Source organism: Triturus cristatus, chromosome 3_2, assembly GCF_964204655.1.
Source record: "Triturus cristatus chromosome 3_2, aTriCri1.1, whole genome shotgun sequence".
Lineage (NCBI taxonomy): Eukaryota > Metazoa > Chordata > Amphibia > Caudata > Salamandridae > Triturus > Triturus cristatus.
In genome coordinates, this window is record NC_140584.1 from 821,369,050 (window position 1) to 821,396,042 (window position 26,993).

Here is a 26,993-nt window from a genome sequence, read left to right on the forward strand (position 1 = left end):
TAGAATGTCTTGCATTCCTTTAGTCGAATATTCGGGCACGAATGTCAATTTTGATTCAAACACCTCTGACTGGTTTTGGTAACTTCTGAAGGATTGTAGAATTTCGTCATTTCCTTGTTCATGGTTTCTTGTTGCTGTTATTTCATGTTCGTCTTGGGAGTCTTCCTCCACTTGTTCTACATTCACCACCTCCTTATTCTTCTCCACTTTTCCTAGGTTTTTTGTTGTCCGTATCCCTGTTGGCTCAGATTCTGGTTCCATGTGACGGAGCCTGTAACTTCGGCCCTTTCCAGTTATTGTGACCTTTAACGGTTTATGCTTGCTTTGAGCTTTGGTGTTTGTTTTTTCCTGCAACCTCTTGCCTGTTGAATCTTCCCGGTTTTCTGGTTCTAACCGTTTTTTACTCTCCTCATTACGATTATAAGGTTTATCTCCTATTTCTGCGCTTGGGCATATGTTACTCCTAGATGCACTTTTATCTAAGACTTGAGATGTTTTTCCTTGCCCTGCACCTTTCTCAATTAATTGGTTTCTTTATGGTTGCCACTTGTCCTGTCTGTGTTTCTGGTCTACTTCTTTCACCAATGGGTATCATACTTCCGTTTGGAGGTCTTGATTCGTCTTTTTTTGGATGGTGGGGGCTATAGAGATCGCACTTTCTTGTGTTGGCTTGGGGTCTGGTATAAGTTTCGATTGATCTGCGGCTATTTGTGGGGACCCTCGCGTGGACACTTTTCAATGAATTTCTTTTTTCCCCTTGAGATGTTTTAATTGTAAATATTGAAAAGGTTTTCTCTGGACCTAAGCTTGATTGTTTGATATATTCGAGCCTGGCCTTCCTTGCACGTTTTCTTTGCTGTTTTGTTGGTTTGGCAGTCGGCGAGGTCTTAAGGATGCTCTGTATTGCTTCTATTTGATAATCTGTTATGTCCGGTTGATCATCAGATTCCACTTGCTCTGTTTCACCCATGACGATTCTGCTTGACTCTGTTATTGATTTGGTGCCTTTTGAGGTTTCCTTCGTTTCAGTCTTTTTTGGAGTTTCCGTGTCCTGCTTGTTATTACATGATAGTTTTACGGACCCTAGAATGTCCTTTAAAATTTCGGGGAGAGTTGCCAATTTCTCGATTATAGTGCCACAGCCACAATTAGACAGTTGTTTATCGTTATTTATTTGATGCTCCGGTTACCCCTGCATGTTAGTAGGGACGTGATTAAGTCCATCTTGGTGTTTATGCCGGAGATGTGGCCGGCAATCAAGTTTATGAGGTCTATTTGGACTTCCGTTTTATCTGATTGGTAGTTCAGTACCCTTATTGCTTGGTCCAGTGTGCCTATCAAGGTTTGACTCCATTGTGTGTTTGGATAGTCTTTACGGCACTTCACTGAATCCCGGGATCTATCCTACTAACTGATGAAATAGTTATTGGGGATGACAGGTTTACTTGGTTAACTCTTGTAGAACAAGCATTTACAATGCAATGGTCTCGGCATTGTTAAAGTTAGAGCTATTGGCATTGCTCATGACATTATTTTTGTTTATGTTTTTGTTTTTAAAACATTTAAAGAAACGGCATTGTTATTTACAATGTCAATAGCTTAATCTCTCTCAAATGCGAGACCTATTGCATTTGCACCCACACACAGAGCCACACACACAAAGCCACCCACACACACAGAGCCACCCACACAGAGCTATTCACATAGAACAACCCACACACAAATAGAGCCACCCACACAGAGCCACCTACACACACACACACCCAGAGTGTGCGTAGTAAAGACTGTGCGTAGTAAAGAGTGTGTGTAGTAAAGAGTGTGTGCTAAAGAGTATGTGGTAGAGTGTGTATGGCAGAATTGTGTGATATAGTGTGTAAGACAGTGTGTGTAGTAGAGGATGCATAGTAGTCCATAATGCTTAGTCCAAACGAATGAAAAAATACATATATATACCGTAGGCTGTAAATAATAGTTTACTTTACACTACTACATCTCATTTTCTTTGCTCCAGTTACAAGTTGGCCTGAGTCCAATATCTAGGGAAGATGATACTTGGCTTAAAATCAGGAACTGATGCAGCTAAGCAGTCCAGTAGGAGTTACGTGACTAAGAGGAAGGCTTGGCTTCTGGAAAACATCACACAGTGTCACTATTTATACTCCAATAAATAATGTACCAAGTATGCATAAAGAAAAACCATCTCTGCAGCAAGCAGCTGGGAACCAAGGGGGCTGAGCACTGGGAAAAATACCGACTAGGACGGGTGACACAAGTAGGGATAGTGCCAAAACGAATGTACTCAAAAACAAAACCAGTGGACAACCTGGAAAGAAAGAAGCTCGGTAAATTTACACTAACTTCGTTTCGGCCCAGTTAAAAGTGACACTAAATTGTTACTTGGGCTACAAGCCAATTTCCCCTCTGTTCATTTCGACTAGATCCGAGTAAAGGTAGAGCTTTCAAAACCAAGCATTAAAAATGCAATAGGTCTCGCAATTGTTTTAGTTAGAGCTATTGCCATTGTAAATGACAATGTCTTTTACACAAAGATAGATTGAAATGTTTCAAAATCTCAGCACCGCTTTCACGACGACATTCTTCAGAAAAGTAACATAAAATGTCCCGGGGGCACCCTCACCCGTCCGAATACGGGTCATTCGGGTAGTAGAAGGTGCAGTCGGACACGGGCAGAGATAAGCCCCAGATGCCGTACATTCGCCAAAAGAAATGCCTGCTCCAGCTGCTTGGCTCCCCCTCCACCCCTCTGTCAGCAGGAAGAGCGGCTCTGTGAGCGGAGATCCTTCTGCACGATGAACTCCGTGCACCACAGAGGGGTCTGTTTATGCAGCCTTCAGATTTCCAGCTCAAGTGTATAGATGTGACAGAGGGGCACTCCCACCTCGACACGCACCAGCTCACTTCCCCTGCTGGTGCTTTTAAGTAAAGTCGATTCGGCTCTTGGTCTCGCTTTAGAGGTGGTCACGGCCCGTGGGTGTACAGTGGGGCAGAGGCGGTTACCATGCCAGCCCTGCGCCAAGCACAACAACGGAGAAAGGGAGGGGGTATTTATAACCTCCGAGCCCTGAGCCGCCTGCAATGAGGAGGCTGTGCACTTAAGTGTAGCTATGAATGGGGAGAGTCCGAGGCCGGGGGTTGGAGGAAAGGACAGCTCCACAAACAGGAAGCCTACGTCAGCAAAGAACAACCAAAAACCCAAACATGAGCAAAAGGCAGCAACAGCAGGGCAAACCGGAAACAATCGATGTAAACAGCAGGTACACCTAAATAAGGTAAGGCCACACATTACCATAACAATTATCAAGAAAGAACAGCTATATTTCTACAGAACACTATAAGGGCCATGCAAACAGCAACAACGTACTCCTACCTGCCAACTCACAGCTGTCTGCACCGGGAGCGCATTTCGAGGCGCAATGAACGGCCGCTCGTGCAAACTCGGACAAAGAACCGAGAGTGGGTATGATTTTTTTTGCACATTTATATAGCGCGAACTCGACCCGAAGGATCAACAAGCGCAGCCTTCGGTAGCCGAGACCTAATGAACACGAACGTTCCTGTAAAAAAAAAAAAAAATACAAACACGCCCACCAGTGTAAAAGGGGCGGGGTTTAAAAAAAAGAGAAAAAACGCGAAAAAACACGCCCCCGAATCCGAAAAAGACGGGGCTTGTTTCGAGAGACAAAGCTCTTCTCCAATGGCTGACCAGCATTTAAGAGGCCAGCCAATGGAGAAGAGGGGCGGGTTCAAGCCCCACTACTAGAAAACATTGAATCTCGCGAACGAGACTGCACAAGCGCAGCCTTCGCTAGCCGAGACCTAAAAACTACTGCCATCCTCTGGTACAATCCGTTGTTGATCATTGCTGAGCGGTGGGCTTAATGGAGTGGATACCGCCATTCCCAATCTACTCTGTTGTGCTCCCCTACAAATTTCTAGTAGCAAGACATTCCCTTGGGTTTCTTTTTTCTGTGTATTGATTTTCAAGATTTCCAAATGGTTGGAATCATTAGATAAGAAAAATGATTTTGACCAGGCTTCTTCCGCGGGGCCAACCCGCTCTGCTGATTTGTTTAACTTAAATTTTTCTTCCTTAGGTCCCTTTTGGTTTACGTATCCCTCCAGTACTATGCTTCTGGTTGCTACGCTTCTGGTTGTGTTGTTTTGCTCTAGCTTTTCCTCCCTAAATTTCTCTGTGCCTCCCTCAATTACTACGCTTCTGGTGGTTACCTTTGCATTTGATGTGACATTTGTTGTGTACTTAGACTGGTGCACCTGTGCAGTTATGGTTACCAGCTTACTTGCGGTTAGATTTGTTATAGATTTCTGTGGGGCCGGTTCCCCTGTAGGTGCGTCGTTGAAGTTTGCCAGTACCTGTAGGGAGGAAGCACTTATTTTATCAAGAAAAATTGAGCTTGGCAGCTGGATGGCCTCGACTGTTGGTGCCTAAATCGCCGCCATTGGGTCCTTTAAGAAGAAGAATTTATGAATCCCGGTTTTGCTTCTCGGGCTCAGCGTTGTTGTTGTCGGAGTTGGTGCTGAGACCAACCTCTCTCTCTCTATCTTGTGGCCTTTCCTTTTCGGCATGTTGACAAGCCTTCTTCAATAGATGTTTTGAGTTTAGTTTTGGTTTTATTTGTTCTTTTGCCTGCTGCCACTTAACGAACTTTCCCCGATCTCATTTCCTTTGTGGAAAATTAAGTTGGATGTTACAACTTTTTTTGGGGGGGGGGGGGGTTGGGTTTGGTTACTGATTTTGATTATTGGAAGTACTGGGTTGGTCTGAGTTGATCTGTAATCTCCCTCTTGGGTGCACTGAGAGCACGGGTCACCAATAGCTCCACCGCTGCCCAAAAAAACCGTACCGAGTAGCTTGCCACCTGCAGCTCTCCTCAGCCTCCTCTGTGCAGTCTCCACCGTCTACACAGTCTCTACTACCACTGCAGTTCTCCTCAGCCTCTGTGCAGTCTCTGCCAACACTGCAACTCTCCCCAGCCTCGGTCTCCTCTGTGCCTCCTCTGTGCAGACTCCGCAGTCTCTGCTACCACTGCAGCTCCCAGCACTCCGGGCGGGGCTGCTGGGAATTGAATTGGACTGCTGGGACAGCTGCCATCTGATGCACCTTGCAGCAGCGGCTTTTACGTAGCTTTCGAGAGGCACCAGCGGTCCTGCTACAATTTCTGGGCCAATTCCCTGGGCCCACGGAAACTGGGACTCCTGGCTTCCCAGCAGCACCGCGTCGCCACAGGCGGGAAGGCAGACAGGGAGGCAGGCAGCGTCTCTACTTCTATGCCCCTCCCGCTCGGCTGTAACCCCTAACTTGCCTTCAGTGGGGGTTCGCAGCTCGCGGTTTCGCCGGCGGTCTGTTTCTCCGGAGGTTCTCACCGGCGGGCTCTCTCCCAATCTCCCGTTCCCGCTGTCGCTACCGCTTTCTACGCACAGCACCGTTGCTACTGCTCACGAGCTCAAGGTACAAGACAGGTTCTCTTCCATTCTGAGGGAGTTCTATCATTTTAGAACACTACTAACAATGGTCAATAATCACCCCCAGAAATAAGTAAAGTACACTCAAAACTAGAGAAGACAATGCTTTCTCAAAATCTTAGTACCCTTCTTTCAGGAAGACAGCGAATGCTAGTTATCGCATTACCATTAGGACATAGAGCACTTCTTCATGACTGTTTGTCCCTAGATTCTTTTGCTACATTGTCACTGACATGTAGCAATACACAAAAGTGTAAATAACATCGGCAACACCTTAGGCAGTTTTCAATAGTTTAGGTTACCTACCTTGGATGGGTATTGATCCATTTGCCTGTCGTGGCATTTCTGAGCTTCTGATCTACACAAGAAAGTAAATGTGCATTATTAAATGCTTGTGTCTACTAGAGAGGAGCAAACATCAGCATTACACTTTTGTAAAGCTATTGGAGCATTTTCGCCAGGAGGTTGTAGGCTAAATATACAGAGGGAGAGAGACATACAGCACATCTACCGTCACCATATATATAAAACAGAGGTTCGCCCTATAGCACAGAGATGGCCTTAAAAGTCAGCTGGGACTTGCAGAGGATATGGTTGACCAATTTACACTTCTAAATGGAATAAACATGGTGCACACCAAATTAAAGCTGCTTTTGGAGGAGCAGTATTAAAATAAAGTTCATGAAATTGGCGGTTGGGATTGAACACAACACTTAAGGAATATGCTACTTACCAGTATGCATCTGTTCTTGGCATGTAGAGCTGCAGATCTACACACTTGTGCATAGATCGCCATCTGGTATTGGGCCCGGATGTTTGCAGTTTGTTTTTCCTCTTGGAAAGTCTTTGGAAGTCACGAGGTCGGTGACTCCTCCTTTGGATCGTATTGCGCATGGGCTTCGGCTCCATCCTCAGATTGTTTTTCGCCAGCAGGGATCTAAATAAGATAAACTGGAACAGATAAAGGTAGCCGGGGAGGCGGGTGGGTGTGTGTAGATCTGCAGCTCTACATGCCAAGAACAGATGCATACTGGTAAGTAGCATATTCCGTTCGAGGCATATGAGCTGCAGATTACACACTTGTGCACAGATTATATAGCAGTACCCACCGTTAGCGGCGACCACCCATATCTGTTGCAGTGGTTTGAAATAACGTTTTGAGTACAGCCTGGCCCACACTAGCTTGTTGCTTAGTTTGCACATCTACACAATAGTGTTTGGTGAAAGTGTGCGATGTTGACCATGTAGCTGCTTTGCAGATATCATCTAATGGGATGTTCCCTAAGAATGCCATGGAAGCCCCTATCTTTCGTGTAGAATGGGCTTTCGGGGGAATGGATAGCGTTCGCTTTGCTTTATGGTAGCAGGTTTGAATGCATTTTACAATCCACCTAGCTATCCCCGATTTTGAGATGGGGTTACCTTTGTGTGGTGGAGAGAAAGAAACAAACAGTTGTTTGGTCTTACGGAAAGGTTATGTTCTCTGAATGTAGTAGAGTAAGGCTCGTTTGACATCCAGTGTGTGAAGAGCCCTTTCCGCAACGGTGTGTGGTTGCGAGAAAAATACTGGTAGTTCTACTGTTTGGTTTAGGTGAAAGGGAGAAATGACTTTAGGAAGGAATTTTGGGTTGGTACGGAGAACAACCTTATTATGGTGCATTTGGAGAAAGGGTTCTTGAATGGTAAGTGCTTGTATCTTACTGACCCTTCTAAGGGAAGTGATGGCTACAACAAAAGCGGTTTTCCATGTTAGGAATTGTAGTTCGCATTTATGCAGAGGTTCGAAGGGAGGCCCCATTAGCCTTGTGAGAACGATATTTAAGTGCCACACAGGTGACGGTGGCACTCTGGGGGGAATTATTCTTTTAAGGCCTTCCATGAAGGCTTTAATTGCAGGTACTCTAAAAAGTGAGAGATGTTGCCTGTTTTGTAGGTAAGCTGCAATAGCTGCGAGGTGTAGTCGAATGGACGTAAAGGCTAGATTGCACCTTTGTAGGTGGAGTAAGTAGCCTATTATGTGTTGAATGGACAAGTCCAGTGGATTGATGGTATTGGCAATAAATAATAAAACGTTTCCACTTGGCGGCGTAGCACGCTCTAGTGGTAGGTCTTCTAGCTTCTCTGATGACGTTCATACAGTCAGGGGGAAGATTTAGGTATCCGAATTCTAGGATTTCAGGAGCCAGATCGCAAGGTTGAGCTGCGCTAGGTCCGGGTGTTGGATCTCTCCATGATTCGGGGTTAAGAGGTGTGGAGAGAGGTGTAGTTTTTGGTGCAGCACTACAGATAGTTCCAGCAGTGTGGTATACCACGGTTGTCTGGCCCACGTTGGAGCTACTAGAATTAGTGTGAGGGAGTGTTGTTGTAGTTTGCACACCACAGTGGAATGAGCGGGAGAGGCGGAAAAGCGTACGCAAATCTGCCTGACCAGTTCATCCATATCGCATTTCCTTTGGACAATGGGTGTGGATATCTGGCGGCGAAGCTTGGGCATTTGGCGTTTTCGGGGGTGGCGAAGAGGTCTATCTGTGGATGCCCCCACATTTGAAAGTACGGGTGAAGAACTTGCGGGTGAAGCTCCCACTCGTGGATCTGTTGTGTCTGTCTGCTGAGCAGATCTGCCACTGTGTTTTGGACTCCTGGGACATGCTGGGCTAGGAGAAAGATTTTCTGGGGTATTGCCCATCTCCATATGCTCTGTGCTAGGTGAGAGAGCTGTGGAGAGTGTGTGCCGCCTTGTTTTTGAATATTCTTATCTTTATTTCGGTCTCTGGGACCATAAAAGAGTACAGCATAAAAACTTTTAAAACAAATAAATACAATAATGATTTACAAACAATTGACCAGAGTCTGAAACAGTCATACAGATACTGATGACTTAATGCATTGATTACGACTGTGCCACATTGCCGTTAAAAATCTTGAGACTGCAAATACAATTGGGGCCGAAAGATCTCTTTTTAAAATCCTATATGCCGGAAGGTAGCCCCTGAAGCCCAAGTTTTTGAGTAATGGGACAAGCCAGTACTTTCTTGCTCTTCTATAGGCTGGGCAGAAAAATATTATGTGCAGATCACACTCCCTCGGGTGGGCACAAGCTGGATATTGTGACGAAGTCTCGAATTTTGTCCAAGAAGCAGTGTGCGCTTTAAGAGGGAGGGTGCTGTACCACCATTGCATGAAGAGCTTCCTAGTAAGCGGGGGGCCAATATTATCATATACAAGCTCTAGGAGGAATGAATCTTTTGACCCCAGGAATTTACCCGTTAGGGACCTCTCCTCTATGTTGTTAATTTGAGCACGTAAATGGTAGTCATAATAGGCTTTAGAAAGGGACTTCCTTGAGATTCTGGGGCAAGTGTTTTCCGGATCAGACCATAGGTCCTGTCTGCCTAATGCCTCGCATGTTTGTTTAATATATCTGAGCCAAGGAAACCGTACAGGGTTGCAAAGTCTCATGATTTCCTGAAGCTCAGATCTATAATTAAACAATTCTGGTGTAGACCATAATTTTCGCCAATACAATAAAGGTTTGAGGCCCAGTCATATAATACATGGCTGTCATGTTGTCTGTTCGGATCAGGACTGCCTTGCCTGAAATTTGAGTTTGAAAAGATTTTAGGGCTAAGAAGATTGCTAGTAACTCCAGATGGTTGATATGGAGTAACTTTTGTTGAGGTGTCCACTTGCCCTGTATGGTGAGATGTAGTAGATGAGCTTCCCAGCCGGAGAGCGATGTGTCCGCTGTCAGTACTATTTGAGGAACCGGGTCCAGGAACGGTCGACCTTTGGAAAGGTTTGTGGTGTTCCACCACTGCCACCACTGCAGAGAGCGATGGGTGCGACCGTCTACCAACACCAGATCTGTTAATTGACCCTGGGCCTGGTTCCATTGGCGCGCTAGGCACTCTTGGAGAGGACGCATCTGGAGTCTTGCGTGAGGCACTATGAAAATGCAAGAGGCCATCATCCCTATTAGTTGCATAAACACTTGAGCTGGAAGGGAGTGTTGTAGTGCGAATTTTGCGCGTAGAGCTTGAATGCTTGCAATCCTGGCAGGATTGGGGTAGGCTAGTGCTCTTGAGGTGTCTATGGTGGCACCGAGGTACTGTTTTATGTGGGATGGTTGGAGATGGGACTTCTGGTGGTTTACTGTGAAGCCCAGCTGGTGGAGTAATTGAATGGTGGTAGATGTGTGTTGAACACACTGATGGTATGACCCGGCTTTTATCAGCCAGTCGTCTAAGTATGGGAAGACGTGGATGGGTTGTCTTCGCAAATGTGCTGCTACCACTGCTAGGCACTTGGTGAATACCCTTGGCGCTGTTGTGACTCCGAACGGGAGCACCTTGAATTGGAAGTGTAGTCCGTCCACTACAAATCTGAGGTACTTGCGGTGAGCTTTGTGCACCGGAATGTGAAAATACGCGTCTTTTAGATCTAAGGTGGTCAAAAAGTTGTTTTGGGATTTGAGCGGAAGAACCTGCTGAAGCGTTACCATATGAAAATGGTCGGAGTGTATGTACGTGTTTAGGGGCCGGAGAACTAGGATGGGCCGCAGAGTCTCGTCCCTTTTTGGTATGAGAAAATATAGGGAGTAGACTCCCATGTTTTGTTGGTTGGTAGGAACGGGTTCTATTGTCTGTTTTTGTAGGAGGGAGATTACCTCCTGCTTTAGGAGTATTAAATGATCTTGTGACATTTGGCGCTGCCTGGGTGGAATGTTTGGGGGGTAGGTATTAGTTCCAGGCAGTAGCCTGACTGAATTATTTGTGTCACCCATTTGTCTGAGGTGATGGTAGCCCAGACGGGAAGGAAATGTTGGAGTCAGTCCCCGACCGGAGTGGAATGGTCTGGGGGGAGTGGGGGGAAGTCATTGGGTAGGCGTTGTGGCAGAGCGGGCGTTGTTTGTTTTGCCTCTGCCTTTATTATTGTTACCCCTGTAGCCGCCTCTTTGATAACCCCTCGTGAAGGTGGACTGAGTGGGGGATTTGTACGAAGTGGGCGCGGTGTCTGAGGAGTAGCCTCTAGATGTACTTCGAAAGGAAAAGCGGCGAAAGGAGCGTCTAGGAGGGTGTGACTGTAAGGCTCCCATAGACTTCGCCGTATCCGTATCCTTCTTCATTTTTTCTAGGGCCTCATCCACCTTTGGGCCAAATAGATGTTCCTGGTCAAAGGGATGGTTAAGGATGGAGGCTTGTACCTCCGGTTTAAACCCTGATATTCTTAGCCAAGCATGGCGACGGAGGAGGACGCTGGTATTGATGGCCCTGGAAGCTGTATCTGCCGCATCTAAGGCACAGCGTATAGAGGTGTTAGTGATAGTCTTACCCGCTTGAATTAGTTTGTTGGCTCTAGCTTTATATTTTTCAGGGAGGTGGTGCATTATGCTTTCTAATTCATCATAATGTGCCCTGTCATATCTGGCCAATAGCGCTTGAGTATTGGCGATACGCCACATATTGGCTGCTTGTGACGCAGTGCGCTTTCCTGATGCGTCCAGTAGCTTTGACTCTTTGTCAGGTGGTGGTGCTTCGCCTGACGCCTGGGAATTTGCCCTTTTGAGTGCCGTGGACACCACTAGGGAATCTAGTGGTGCTGGCCCTCTGATGTAGGAGGGATCTGTGGGGGCAGCTTTGTATTTCTTTTCTATGCGCGGGTTAATGACCCTGGCCCTAACTAGGTCCTTAAAAACTTCTGGCGCATGCTTTACCACTCCTCTTTGGTATCGCTTTGTTCGCCCTAAGTTGGCAGGGTATGCCCAGACGTGGGTCCCTTGCTCACTTTGCCACTGGATTCAAGATAGCCTGGCTGACGAGGGTTATGAACCCGAAACCGGTCCCAGGATGCTTGTTTCCGGTCCAGGAAAGACATGGCTTGGCAGTTCGGGCTGGACTGTTCCCATGAGGCACAGGGTCAGACTGATTTGCATATGGCCATGTCTGAACTGGGGTGGTGGAGTGAGCTAAAGAATGATGATGGATTAAACCCAGATCAGTTGACTGGGGGTGAATGTTTGATTTGCTCTAACGCTCCGTCCATCATCCCCTTTGGTATCGCTTTGTTCGCCCTAAGTTGGCAGGGTATGCCCAGACGTGGGTCCCTTGCTCACTTTGCCACTGGATTCAAGATAGCCTGGCTGACGAGGGTTATGAACCCGAAACCGGTCCCAGGATGCTTGTTTCCGGTCCAGGGAAGACATGGCTTGGCAGTTCGGGCTGGACTGTTCCCATGAGGCACAGGGTCAGACTGATTTGCATATGGCCATGTCTGAACTGGGGTGGTGGAGTGAGCTAAAGAATGATGATGGATTAAACCCAAATCAGTTGACTGGGGGTGAGTGTTTGATTTGCTCTAACGCTCCGTCCATCATCCCCTTTGGTATCGCTTTCCACTCCTTTAAGCATAGGTAATATGGAGGTAGACCTATGTGTGGTGTCGAATGTGTCGAGGAGGAAATCTTCCTCTACGGGGTCGGTATGCAAGTCCACCCCGTAATAGTGTGCCGCCCTTTGAAGTAGATGGTGGAACCCCAAAGAGTCTTCTGGTGGAGATGGCCTGGAGGGGTAAAGGTCATCTTGTGGGACGTTGGGGATATCAGGGATATTGTAGTCATCCCATGGGTCTGGGGATCCTGTAGGAGTGGGGTCCCCTGTGGGTAGGTCCTGGGGGACATCCCCTATGTCATCATATGGGTCCCCATGATCATCATCATCGGGTTGAGAGGGGGTGGGAGAACGATGAGGTTGGGGTGGAGAAGGCGGAGGGGGTGGAGGTGGAGAAGGTGGAGGAGGTGGGGAAGGTATCCTGAACGGAGAGGTAGCAGAATCCTTCCTCTTTGGAGGCGGAGGTGGAGCAGGCTTCTCCAAATGTCTCTTTTTGGAAGAAAGTGTCAAATGTCCAGTTTTTGGATCCTTGGTGAGTGTTTTCTGCAAGGGATCCGGTGTAAATAAGTCCGGTGAGGCTAGTCTGTCCGTCGGCGCCGAAGGTGTCGGGCCGTTGTCTTTTTAGGCTTTTCCGTGCCAGTTCGCTGTTTGGAACCTGGTTTGGGAACCTCCGGACGCTTGGTCGGCGCCGAGATGGATTTCGGCCTCGAAGTGTCGGTGCCGGTGGCCTTGTGTACTTTGGTCGGCACCGAAGGTGGTGTCGGTACCGAAGAGCTGGGTTTCGACCCCGAGTGCTTTGGTGCAGAGCTCGGTGTTGATATGGGGGTCGGCTTCTTTTTCGGTGCTGAAGCGTGTTTATCGACACCGGGGAGAGGCTGGCTCGAGCCCGAGCCGCCGGAAGGCTTGCTTGGCTTCTTCACCGGGCCCGAAGGTGGGGTGTTGGAAGCAGTGTCCTTGGTCTTACCTAGGCCCGGAGGCGAAGGTGTGACCGGAGGCATTTTCGGTGCCGGCAGGGGTGTGGGGGGGGGGGGGGGATCCGTACTCACGACCCTCTGCGCCGGGGTGATGTCCTCCACATCTGAGTCGTCGGCCTCGGAAGCGCTGACGAGGCCCTCTTCGGTGTACCGCTCTGGAGCGTCGATGCCTTCTCCGAAGATGTCGTCGGGATTCGTCGTCGAGGAGTGCGCTATAGTTCTTCTGGCTCTTCGGTCCCGAATAGTCTTTTTGGACTGGAAGGACTTACACGCCGGTCAGTCAGAGATTGCATACCTCGTGGAGATCGGTGTGGGGGAATTTGGACCCACATCGAGGGCACTTTTTAAATGGAGTCCTTTCCATTAGCCAGGACTGAAGCTTGGAGAGGCCCGAAGGCCGCCGTCGATGACTGGAACTGAAGGTCCGTGCCGATGAGAAGGCGCGTCGAGTGGGGGAGATCGCGATCGAAACAATACCACGGTTTGGGGTGAGGATTGCGCGTCGAACTGGAAGCTGTTCGAAACCGGAGTGCAAAGATTACATCTGAGCCCGATGGCGGAAAAAACCATCTGAGGATGGAGCCGAAGCCCATGCGCAATACAATCCAAAGGAGGAGTCACCGACCTCGTGACTTCCAAAGACTTTTCAAGAGGAAAAACAAACTGCAAACATCCGGACCCAACACCAGATGGCGATCTATGCACAAGTGTGTAATCTGCAGCTCATATGCCTCGAACATTAAGTTTCACAAAAACAACACAATTTATTAAACAAGTGAATAACACCTAGAAAACGTGATAATACACATCTACATGTGCCAATGTAACCACTCTCATTTAAAGGTAAAGAATTGACGAGACTAAGCAGGTTTTCAGTTTCTTATCTACTGTTGAATTCCAGAGAAATCAGAATCAGGAAAGCATGGGGATTAGAAAAATAACAGCAAAAGTAGTATAGTAGAATCAACATAAAATAATATAGTGAATATAAGAAGGAAAATGCTACTTACCCAGTATGCATCTGTTCTTGGCATGTAGAGCTGTAGAGTCATATGCTTCTGCATAGATCGCCAACTAGTGTTGGGTCCGGATGTTTGCACTTTGTTTTTCTTCGAAGAAGTCTTTTTAGTCTCGAGGTAGGTGACTCCTCCCTTAGGTGATAGTGCGCATGGACATCAACTCCATAGTTAGATTGTTTTCCCGCAGAAGGGTGATAATGGAGCCAGTAAGAGTAGTTAGAAAGAAATGTCCATGAATGTATGTATTTATGTAAGCTGTAACTGCAACAGGTATAGTTACCCGGGGAGGCGGGTGGGCGGGTGGATGCATACGACTCTACAGCTCTACATGTCAAGAACAGATGCATACTGGTAAAGTTGCATTTTCCGTTCGAGGCATATAAGCTGTAGATCATATGCTTGTGCATAGACTATACAGCAGTTATCTCCCAAAGCGGTGGTTAACCTGTAGCTGTTGCAGTAGTCTGAAATAGTGTACGTAAAACTGCCTGGCCTACTCTAGCTTGTTGTGCTGCTAACACATCCACTGAATAGTGTTTTGTGAATGTGTGAGGGGTACATCATGTTGCAACTTTGCATATGTCATCTATGGGTATATTCCCTAGAAATGCCATAGAAGCCCCCAGTTTACGTGTAGTGTGCGCTCTAGGGGAAACTGGTAATGTTTGTTTAGCCTTTGCATAACATATCTGAATACACTTAACAATCCACCTTGCAATACCTGATTTTAATATGGCATGGCCCTTGTGTGGTGGAGCAAAGGCTACAAAAAGTTGATTGGTGTTTCGGAAAGGTTTCGTCCTTTCAATGTAATACAGCAATGCTCGTTTAACATCTGGTGTGTGCAGAGCACGTTCTGCCACAGAATCTGGTAGAGGGAAGAAAACCGGTAACTCAACCGATTGATTAATGTGAAAGGCAGAAATGACTTTAGGAAGGAATTTAGGGTTGGTCCGAAGAACTACTTTGTTTTGGCGCATCTGCAAAAAAGGTTCTTCTATGCCTGGATCTCACTGACTCTTCTGAGTGATGTGATAGCAACTAGAAAAGCCACTTTCAATGTAAAAAATTGAAGTTCACATCTGTGCAATTGTTCAAAGGGTGGACCCATCAGTCTGGTGAGAATCATATTGAGATTCCACACTGGGGCAGGTGGACGTCTTCGTGGGATAACTCTTTTGAGTCCCTCCATAAATGCTTTAATGACAGGTACTCGAAAAAGAGAAAGATGCTGTCTATTTTGCAGGTATGCAGCCATTGCAGCAAGATGTAAGAGGATAGATGTGTATGCTAAATTGGAACGTTGTGGATGTAACAAATAGCATATAATGTTTTGTACTGAAGCATCAAGCGGGTTGATGTGGGTGTTGTTACAGTAAATCACAAACCACTTCCACTTGGCTGCGTAGCAGGGCCTTGTGGTAGGACGCCTAGCTTCCTTGATGATATTCATACAGTCTGGCGGTAGATTTAGATAGCCAAACTCTAGGACTTCAGGTGCCAGATCGCTAGATTGAGTTGACTGGGATCTGGGTGTATTATCTCACCATGGCTCTGGGTGAGGAGACTGGGTGAAAGATGTAGTTTTTGATGAAGAACTATTGAGAGTTCCAATAGGGTTGTGAACCATGGTTGACGTGCCCATGTGGGAGCAACTAGGATTAGTGATGAGTCTGTTGTCAGTACTATCTGTGGAACCGGGTCACTGAAGGGCCGCACTTTTAACAGGTTTTGTGTGTTCCACCACAGTAAAGAGCGATGGGTGTGGCCGTCTACCAACACTAGAACTGATAACTGACCTGGAGCCTGGTTCCACTGACGTGCTAAGCATTCCTGCAGGGGACGCATCTGAAGTCTTGCGTAGGGTACTGTGAAAATGCAAGATCCCATCATTCCTAGTAATTGCATGAACACTCAAGCTGTAAGGAGTGTTGAGGCTGAAACTGAGGCAGTACGTTCTGAAACGTCCTGAGTCTGGCTGGAGTGGGGTATGCTACAGCTTTGTGCGTGTCTATGGTAGCTCCTAGATAGTCTTGAGACAAGGAGGGTTGGAGATGGGATTTGGCCTGCTTTATTGTGAACCCTAGTTGTTGAAGGAGTTGCACAGTTTTCTCTGTGTGTCGCAGGCAACTGTTATGTGAACTGGCCTTTGTAAGCCAGTCGTCTAAGTAGGGAAAGACGTGAACATGTTGTCTCCTCAGGTGGGCTTCGACTACTGCCAAGCATTTTGTGAAAACCATGGGAGTAGTTGTCACTCCGAAAGGTAGGACCTTGAATTGATAATGTTGGCCAGCTACCACAAACCAGAGGTATTTGCGGTGAGCAGGGTGTATTGGTATATGAAAATAAGCGTCCTTTAGATCCAGAGTGGATAGAAAGTCGCCGTGCTGAAGGAGAGGAAGCACTGGTTGTAGTGTCACCATGTGAAAATGGTCTGATTAAATGTAGAGATTGAGTTCTCTGAGGTCCAATATGGGCCTGAGAGAGCCATCCTTTTTGGGAATTAGTAAGTAGAGGGAGTACACTCCTGTTCCTTGATATTGGAAAGCGACTGGTTCTATTGCACCTTTTTGCAATAACGAAAGAACTTCTTGCTTTAGAAGCGTAAGATGTTCTTGTGACATGAGGTGTAACCTTGGAGGAATATTGGGTGGAGTGCTTGTAAGTTCCAGGCAATAACCAGATTGGATAAATTATAGAACCCATTTGTCAGATGTAATCAAATTCCAAATGGGTAGAAATTGTGAGAGGCGTCCCCTGACAGGAGTGGAATGATCAGGGCGTATGGGAAATAAGTCATTGTTTGTGATTGTTGGTGGGTGTAGGAGAGTAGGATCTGCACTTATGTTGCCCCCACTTTTTTTCTGATGTATACACTGGTTTCTGGCTATAGTCAGGCTGGGTCCCTGCTAATCAGGGCCCCAATCTCTCTGTTCTCTCTAAACGACTTGGAGTGCATGTTAGATGCACTAGTGATTGGTTACTGTGGTGCCTTATGAGCCCCTGGTACCTTAGGTACCAAGGGCATAGGTACTTTACAGGCCTGCCAGGGGCTGAAGCATGTATTATGCCACCCCTGGGAAGCAGACTAAATCTGACACCTCAGGCCTGCTACTGCAGCCTGGGTGAGGTAGTGTTAGCACTCCTCACTGAGGTATAGGTTCCTATATCTCACCATACACACACATATAAACCTATCAGTCACCCCTATGTCAGGCCCTATCAATCCTGAGGGCAGGGTGCTTGGTTTACAATGTGAGGGGGTGCCTCTGCCTGAGCAGGGCCCCTCTGCAGCTGGCAGGGTCCATTCCCTGTGGCTGTTTGTGGATGCGGTTAAACCATATACTCTTAAGTGCATTATAACCTCCCGGTTAATGCTAACTTTGGAATGACGGCATCAAAACAGGTCGTGTTTGGTGTCAAACATCTTGGAATCATACCCCCTCATCAGTCCATGATGTGCGAGTATGATCCCACTCTTCTAGAGGGGATGACATGTACCCACTGTAGTAAAACGACAGAAATCTGAAAGAGCCCTGGCATCACAAAATGGATGCCACCAGCACAGACACTGGGCTGCCGTCCTGCTGCTGACTGAGACTCGCAGTGGAGGAGGCCCAACAAAAGGCAGCCTGTCATAGGGAGGTGTCACCACCTTCCAGACAGGATTTAGTGTATTGGAGCTGGGTGGGTGCACTCTTAAGAGTGCTTTGAAGTCCTGCACTGGGGGAGCAGTAGGCTCCTCTGTGCATATGCCAGCTCAAACTGGTTCAGGGGCTACCAGCCCCTGCTCTGGCGCGAAACTGGACAAAGGGGAGTGGGTGTAACCATCCACCCCCCTGACCCTCCTAGATGAGTGGTCATAGACCTAGTCCCTCCCTTTCTTTCACTATAAGATAGGTACACCTTGTCATTGCAAGTTAGATAACCCTGGACGACGCTTTACAAGAAGAATCCTGGCCCTTCGACGTTCCACTACCTTTGAAAGACAGAAGAATCTCCCTTGGAGTCACTCCTGGACTCTCCTGTTTCGCAGGCACCTGAAACTCTAATCAACGGTTGCAAACTTTCCCGCTCCCGCCGGAGTCCAAAGTCCCTGCGACCCCACAAGCGGATTTCCTGACCTCTCGTCGGCCATTTTGAGTCCCCAGCGAAGCTGTGGCGTCTGGACCCCACGAGTGACGAGGAACTGCAATACCTGGGAACCGTGCACTATTGTCGAGTGCAACCCCTTCACGACATTCAACGAACTTGTGCTTTGGACCATTTGCGGCCCAAGCCTCCAGCAGGTTTTGCAGCAAAAATCACAGGCCTACCACGTTGCGAGTGACCGTGGGCTCCTGTGAAGCATTTCCTCAAGAGGCGTCTTCACGATCCCTTGCCCATTGGCTAGCGGGTCCCCTGAAGACTTTCTTCTCGACTCAAAGGGCTCCTCTGGTTGCTCCAGGCCTGCCCTCACTTACCCTCGCTGGGTGAGTCCCTCAGACCTTGCTGGTCTGCACCATCGACTTTCTTCACTCTACACGAGACTTGCTTTTGCCAAGGCTTGTTGGCTCCAATCCGGTTGCCAACACCGCCATCAGCTGCAGACGTCATGGGACACTCCGAATCCAGCTGCTGGTCATCTTCGATCCCTCCTGGACCTCGTGAGCGAAGAGTCAAAACACCATCGACGACCTGGAATCACCCGACATCCGTGGGCATCCATCTTCCTGGCCCCGGGTCACTGGTAAGTGACTGTGAACACTGTCCCTTCAATTTTCAGGTCTTCTACATCTCGAATCCAGGCTTGGATTCCACCGGACACTTCTTCAGTCGCCGCAAGCAGCAAGTCTTCTTTGGTCTCCATAGAAAACAGCGACACGACCCGACACCAAAAGACATCTATGCACCCGGCTTCCCTGGGTGAGGTAACTCGTGCACTCCGGTGCCCTAGTGTGTCTTGGGCCTCGAATTACTTACCTTGTAAGTGGCTTGCTTGTAGACTTCCTCGAAGTACCCTAAAACTTTAAAAATCAAACCGCGACTTGCTCCATTGTAATCAATAGGGAACCCGCGTCTGTGTTCACACACTGCACGCGTCTCCCGTGGGCCTGTTACTTACCTGCTAACACTGCAGTCTTGAAGCCCAAGCGATTCTACAGGCCCTAGGCCGTGTCATTTTGCAAGTCGACTTTCCTAATCCATTTTTTTAGTATATGGTCTCAGTGGCGTAGCTAGGGGTGGTGGGGGGCGGGCGGTCCGCCCCAGGCGGCACTATTTTGGGGGCGGACAAAGGCATTGAGATAAGGCTCGGCTTGCTTTCGTGGACGTTCGGGGACGGGCAGAGAAGGAATAGTACTCGGGCAATGTCCTCTTCTTTTTTGTGCTGGCCGCTGCCCCCCCCCCCCTCTCTTCTATTATTCCCTCTCTTTCTGTCTTGCTCCTCACTTACTGAAAACCGTAACTTGAAGAAACGGTTCACAAACTCTTTCCTTCTTTCATTTAGTTGCTTCCCTGTGAAATGGATCCAAAAAAGAAAAACACTCTTGCGGGACATGCCCTTTTTCTGACATTTCTCTATTCCAAAGTGCAGCGGGATGGAGAGAAATAGAAGGTTTTAAATATGAAAAATAAATATATCACTAAATAAAGCAAGACAGAGTGGTTGCAAAGTGGCCATATTGGTTTTATTCACATCCAAACACATCAGCCTCACTTTACAGACTTTGCAGTGAAGCGCTACTTTTGTTTTCTCGTCTTTCTTTGAACAGCATTATTGTCCCCAGGTGGGGAAGTTCACCATTCTTGGAGGTACTGCAATACCTAGTTGATGGGTGGTTTGGAAAACAAAATGTGTACCATGGTTCTGTTTAAGGATGTGGTCTTTTTAAATCATACTGCTTACGTTTATTAAGGATATAAGCAATGGACATTGAAACGGTTCCCTTCAGGGCCCTGTAGTCATGTCCTTAACTTTTCAAGTAAAACCACTCACTGATTTCTGAATAGTGAGAGATCGTTAGGGTAACCATGTTGTTTCTGCTTACATTTCACATGCTTTACTTAATCTTGCATTCCCTATGAGTGTTTGCCTTTACTTATATTTTTTAGGCAGCATATTACTCTTATCAAGTGCATAATTTGAATTGAGCCACATCCAAGTGTTTATAGCAGGCACAATTAGGTTGTAGCTGAAGGCAGTGCGAGTTTCTCTCAGTGGGCAGTATGGTGTTCAGTGGGGGAGAGGATGTGGCACTATGGCCAGAGCTGTCGAATTTGGAACTGGCAACTGGGTTCAGCCTTCATGACCAGTCCACCAAACAATTCTACTGAGGGAGCATATTCCCATGCTAGACCTTACAGGGCCCCACTAGACCTTAGAAGGCTTGATGTCTTAGCACAAGCAGGTGTACCCTAGTGGTGTCAATTGTGAGTTAACCTTGAAGGCTTGTCCACCACAATCCATACTGAAGTTCATCTCCAGTCTTGCGGGCAGGCCTACGAAGCAGCACACCCTAGAGCAGAGGTCTATAAACTTTTGTGGGTTGAGTCCCCCCAGCTCAATTTTGTTAGCTGTTGGGCCCTCCGAACACCTAACAGAAATTTCTGGAATCTAGTACACTACATACTTGACCGCCGCGCGCATATCCTGGGCCATATCCAACAAATAATGTTCAACATAATAAGAGTGTTTAGCAAAGTGCAGGTTTGTGAGTGGGTGTGTTGAAATGACAGATTATTACATAGCTCAAACCACCATTTTCCTAGATAAAATGTGCGCAAATGGTTTTTACTAGGATGCTTTGTTTTACACATGATTGATAACACCACCAACATAAATGTGACGGGTGTGCCTGTTTTTCGCCACAGACGGTCAATCTGTGGATGGATTTTTGCTACTGCCATCCTCAGGTAGTGCTCTACATCCAGGGGCATATTTACAAGGAAGTGCCGCAGCGTGGCACCGCAAGCCCTTTGGCTGCGCCACGCTGCGGCACTTCCAAAGCACAGGGATGTGACATATTTACAAGAATATGACGCATCTCTGTGCTTCCCCCTGCGCTGGCGCACAAACTGCAGCCACGCGCTGGCGTAGGCATCCTTGCATCATGGTGCAAGGATGCCTGCGTCGTGGGGAGATTTTTTTTGTGCAGGAAGGAGCACCTTCCTGCACACAAACAATCACTACAGGCATTTCCCCCTTTCAATGCATGTTGTAGAATGCAGCACGCATTGAAAGAGGGAAAAATGAGGAGAAATGAAAACATTTCTCCTCGTTGTGCCTCGCTAAGCCACCTCTAGGGTGGCGTAGCATTCAGACGCATTTCCAGATTTACGATTCCTCGTAAATCTGGAGATGTGTCTTGTTCCATGGGTGTTGCGTGGGAACACCCACAGCAATACCCATGGGACAACCCTTCAACACAAAGTGCTGCGTGTGAAGGGACCATATTTACAAGGAGAGGAAAAGTCACGCAGGGTGGCTTTTCCCGTCCTTGTAAATATGGAGGAGCCCCCTGCGCCACCAGTACGTCACGAAAAGTGACGTACTAGTGGCGCAGGGCGCTTGTAAATCTGTCCCCTAGTCTTTAATACCGCAAGTACTGAGAACCCAACCTCACATAAATAGGACGAGCTGAAAGGCAAGAGAGTTTTGATAGCAGTTTCTCTCAAAGCTGAATATTCTGCAGACGTTTTCAGCCAAAACAGCGACTGTAAGGGAGACAGTGTTGTCAGATTTTTTGAGCACTCCCTAGCTCAGAGCTGGTACACGAGAAACAAATCTTCTCTAGAAATCATTAACAACCGTTTTAGGCAGCATTATAATAGGATAGTTCCCTCACTACCACTCACCAACGATGCACCCCATCTCTCTTTATTTTGTTATAGCTCTACTCATTGTTTACTCACACTCAGTTCTGTGATCTGCATGGTACACATTCTATGGAGCAGGCACATTAACCCTCTGTGCTGTGTGGGGGGCAGGAGTGCTCATGTGAGTGCACGGTGAGCCATGTGACAGTTTGCGAGTAGGGTAAGAGGAGTGACTGCAGGGTGAGCGAGGTGACCATATGAATTTGGTTGCAGATATAAGTGCAGAGTGGGACGAATGAATGTATGGTTAGTGATGGGCTTATTTGAGTGAGATTGCAGATTGAGCAGTGAGGGGGGACAGGTGAGTGAAGTGAAGTGGTTGAGTAGTGTGCTTGTGTGATTGCAGGATGAGGTACAGGGTGAACAGTGCAAGTTCATTGTGAGTGCAGAGTGATCACGGTGAGTGCACGGTAAGTGGGTGAATGGTGTGAGTGCATGGGGATCAGTGTGAGTGCGGGGTGAGCGTGAAAGTGAAGGGCGAGAATGAGAAGCGAGTTGTCTGAATGCAAGGTGCATTCCCAGACACTTGAAGTAACTCAGAATGTTATTGACGGCAGCGTAGGGTTTCAAATGTGTTAAACTATTGCTAATATGGCAGTAACCAGGGATCAGGGTGGAGGAAATAAATAATGTGGTGATCCTGCAACAAACTCCAGGTCTTGTGATTAGGGTTGCCAGCTCATTATTTTGATGTCCATGCATACTTTGAACAGCAAATAGAAATAGAAACAACTTTTACTTGTGTTCTAGGGCTGCCTGAATAATCTGTGGCTGATAATAAAAGGGAACATGCTTCTTTATTTATAGACGAGCAATTTGCAGTCTGTTTAAAAGAACACATGGCTGGCTGGCATTTTGCACGCCTGCCTGTGTAGTTTTAAAAGAAACTTTGTCTCCTTTCTGGGAAGCGCTAACCCTCCCAGGAGGGGGTTAATTCATAGAGCTGAAATGCTGCAGTGAGAGGCAGGATGTCTCCACTGCTTAAACTGAAAGCAAACGAACAGAAAGGCATTTCAGCTGCAGTGCGAGGCTAGGAGTCTCCTCTACTATATGTGAAGGATGTCTGTTCTTTGTTCCTTTACCTTCGGTTTTAGCAGAGGAGACTTCCTGCCTCCTCACTGCAGCTGAAGCTCAACGAATTAACCCCCTCCTGGGACGGTGAACATAGTAAAAGCATGGGCACTTCGTGCCCCGTCGATTTCCCCTCCCTCCTCCCTCCTCCCATTAGAGTTCTCTAAGAAGACCTGCGACAGGGAACAAAGGTAAATTAGAGTGGAGTGCGCGCCCCCCCTAGGATGGTGTCACGCCCCCCCCCAGGGGGGCGCACCCCACAGTTTGAAGAACTCTGCCCTAGAGCAACAGTAATCCAGTCACTGTAACTGTCACTGAGGTCACATGAACCTTGAGCAGGTTAGGGCGGTGCGAACGGTGTGACCGCACTGGGTACCTATTTCAGGTGGGTGCGTAGTGTTTGCAAGTATATTATGGTTTAAAAAAAACTTGCTGCCTCCTTCCTGGCCTCCAGCAATTTTCAGAAACAATAAAAATGTCATGATAACTTCGGTGATTTATGTTCTTCCTAGAGAGAGATCCGAGTTTTGTCTAGTGGAAGGGTTGACTCCTGGAAAGGTAGCACAGAGGGTTAATGTGCCTGCTGCAAAGAACATGTACCATGCAGATCACAAAGTGCACTGCTTTAATGGGGGGACCATGATGCATGGTCATTTAATATCAGCTGTAGATGATGCATCCCTGAACAGTCTCATGTATGTGCATGTTTGCATTGTGCTGAGGGGATTACCAGGTAATTGTTCATGCAGCTCTCTGATGGATGTCACATGCGTTTTTTCTGAGTCCCAAGATAGATCATGCAGTCTGTGTGTTCTCTTTTGTACTTCCAGTCAGTGCCAGTCACCGGTGTATTCAACTGTGTAGCCTTGGACCGTGTCATGTATATGCATGTAACTTGCATGATCGAGGTAATTATTAGCGGCGATACTACGTGTCTCTCGGTCCTCTTTCAAGTGCTTGCCGTCCTTTTTCCCCAGCAACCCCCCCCCCCCCCCCAGGGGCGGCAATCTGAGGGATAGCCCCGGGCGCCGCAAGCTCTAGCTACGCCTCTGTATGGTCTGGTTCGCCCCTAGAGCCCCAGCCATATTTGTGCTTAACTTATTGTGAAACGTTGATATTTAAATGTGTACCCGACTTCTAATCTCATAAAGAGATTATTAGAGTGTGTCTAGAAATAAATACATATATATTTGATATATATACCTGTGTGGTGCCCTTTCATTTGGTAATTCAAGAGATTATAAGGTAAAACAAGCTGCTTTACATTCCTCTGAGACTTAGCCTGAAGGCTGCTCTCCACAGCTACCACTAGGATAGCTTTCTTTAAAAGGTTGTCTTAAACTTATCTACCATAAGAGTCGAATTGGACTGGTGCAAGGTGGCCACTCTAACTAGTGACCAGCATATGTCAGGCCAACTTCTCACAGTGGGGAAGGTGCGTGTTGAATTACCTCTGCCTCTTACCCTGCCGTTATTTCCTCTATATCCTCCTCGAAAATAACCTCTTGAAGAGGCCGACTAATTATTTCCTTTGTAAGAGGAGGAGACACTGTCTGTAGAGATGTTTTTGGAGCCGCCCCTGTAGAATGAGCGACGAAAGGAACCTCTGTTGTAAGGCCCCCATGTACTTAGCAACCTCTGTGTCTTTTTTCATCTTTTCCAAAGATGCATCAACAGCTGGGCCAAAGAGATGTTGTGAATCAAAAGGCTGATTAAGGATAGAGGCTTGTTACTCAGGTTTAAACCCAGAAATCCTTAAACAAGCATGCCTGGAGTAGTACACTAGTGTTCACTGCCCGAGCCGCATTATCTGCCTGATCTGATAGAGGTACTGGCTATTAATTTACCCTCTTGAATAAGGTTGCTGGCTTTAGCTTTATGCTCATCAGGAAAGAACTCAATAAGCTTCTGGAGCTCATAATAATGAGCTCTATCATATCTTGCCAGTAATGCCTGGGCATTGGCAATGCGCCAATTATTAGCCGCGTGTGATGCAATCTGTTTACCGGAAGCATCCAATAATTTGGACTCTTTATCAGGAGGCAGGGCATCCCCTGTGGTTTGGGAGTTAGCCTTCTTACGAGCATTGGAAACAACCAAAGAGTCTAAAGGTAACTGGCCTTTGATGTAGACTAGGTCATTAAGTGCAGCCCTGTATTTCTTCTCTACTATACAATCCTCCTACAGACTCTCCTTATGGAGCTCTACCCCCATGGTATTCTGCAGCCCTATTAATGAGCTCAATGTAACCAATATTATCATTTGGAGGGGAAGGTCTAGATGGATACAAATCAGGGTCATTATCAGGTTGAGGGACATTATAATGATCCCATGGATCAGGATCCCTTGGGACATCTTGTGGTGCAGAGGCATCTAATCATCATCGTCATCGTGTGGGTCAGGTGATGGTGGTGTAGGGGAATGTGCAGGTGAAAGAAGAGGGTCTTCAGAATGTCAATAGCCACATCTTTCTTTTTTAAAGGAATGTGGTTAGCCTCTGATAAGCCCATTTTCCTCTTTTCCGGAAGTTTGGCATGAATGTGACCAGTTTCCAGGTGGATTGCGATTTCTTTCTGTTTCGGATCTGGTGGATTTTCGGTCCGAGACTCTTTAGTCGCTGTACTGTCTTTAGACGTCGGTTTCGGCGTAGAAAGTTTAGGCTCTGAAGATTTAGCTGTCCGCAGCGGCGGAACGGAGACCAGAAGGTGTTTCGGTTTAGACGCTGAAGGTTTCAGGTCTGCACCGGCATGAGGACGAGTCGAGCCAGAGCCGGAAGGCTGTTGTCTGTGCTTCGGCGCCGAGCCTGAAGGCGGGGTGCTCGAAACTTTTTCTCGGGGCCGACCTTGGCCCGAAGGCAGAGGAGGGACCGGAGCCTTTTTCTTATAAAGGAGATGATAGGGGAATGAAGGCTCCTTACTCACTGTCCGTTGTGCCAGGGTGAGGTCTTCGGCATCGGAAAGTCAGCGTTGGATACGGAGACGTGCTCCTCCTCCATCTCGGCTTCCTGCGCTTGCGATTCGTCGTGATCGGACTCTTCTGCAAGGAGGCCGCTTTGCTGGAACATTTTGTGACGTCAAGCCCGACGATCACGGAGGGTTTTCATCGCGTGAAACGACTGGCATGCATCGCAGTCTTTCTCGTCGTGTTCCGGGGATAGGTAAAGGTTGCACACTTCATGCAAGTCGGTGAACACAAACTTAGCGTGACACCCTGAATGGAGTCCGTTCCATCAGCTGCGATCAATCCCGGCGCGGGTATGTCCAACGGACTTCCATGAATGTTCCGATCAAAGATTCAAGAGCAAAAGGATATGCGGAGGGTGGGAAATGCGATCGATAAATAATACCGTCGAGGGTAGTGGATTGCGCGTCGAAGGGGGCCCGAAGGAACAGTGCCGAACCGGAGCGCAACAATTCACATCCGAACCCGATGGTGAAAAAAAACAATCTAACAATGGAGTCGATGTCCATTCGCACTATCACGTAAGGGAGGAGTCACCTACCTCGTGACTTGAAAGACTTCTTTGAAGAAAAACAAAGTGCAAACATCTGGACCCATCACTAGATGGCGATCTATGCACAAGCATATGATCTACAGCTCCTATGCCTCGAACATTGAATTATTAGGGGGGTTGGGGAGGGGCTACCCACCTCCCGTTACATAGCCCTTGAACCTCAGCTCAACCTCCTGGTATCTATGGACAGAACGAACAGGCTTAACGCAGGGCACATATAAAGTATTTATGCAGTTTCAAAACAGTAATAAAATTGAAATGCAAAACAAAGAAAAATCCCAAAACGAATTAGAAAACAAGAGTCAAAATATATAAATAGTACCAAGATGACAATCAAATAGGGGAAACTAGTGATACATTTTTTTTTTAAAGTTTCAAGTAAAAAATAGAACCAAGAAATACAAAGAGCAAATGATTAAAAATGGTGGCAGTACACTGTGATCTAAGCGTCATTTGATGTCGATTGCGGTGAAGCATGAGTCAGATGCACCAACCAGGATCATCCAGGTCAAAAGATTTTACCTTTTGACTTTAGTCCTTTAAGCCCCAATCCAACACAGGAGTACGGTTCTAAAGTCACCTAGGACCTGAAGGGAGGAACTTATAGACTCACGGGCTGTCAGAAGCCAAACAGCTGGGTCCAGTACAAGTCCAGTTGCCACTTGGCAGT

The 26,993-nt window shown here is 47.3% G+C and overlaps 1 protein-coding gene across 10 annotated transcripts in view; it reads right to left on the minus strand.

The window, feature by feature from the left end:
- The window catches only part of CFLAR (CASP8 and FADD like apoptosis regulator), a 388,388-nt gene that overhangs the window by 115,077 nt on the left and 246,318 nt on the right, over positions 1–26,993 (minus strand). For all 10 annotated transcript variants that reach the window (XM_085649017.1, XM_085649015.1, XM_085649014.1 and 7 more), the window contains one exon: positions 5,809–5,860. In XM_085649017.1, the coding sequence (XP_085505143.1) occupies positions 5,809–5,860 (52 nt within the window). The remainder of the gene's footprint in view (positions 1–5,808; positions 5,861–26,993) is intronic.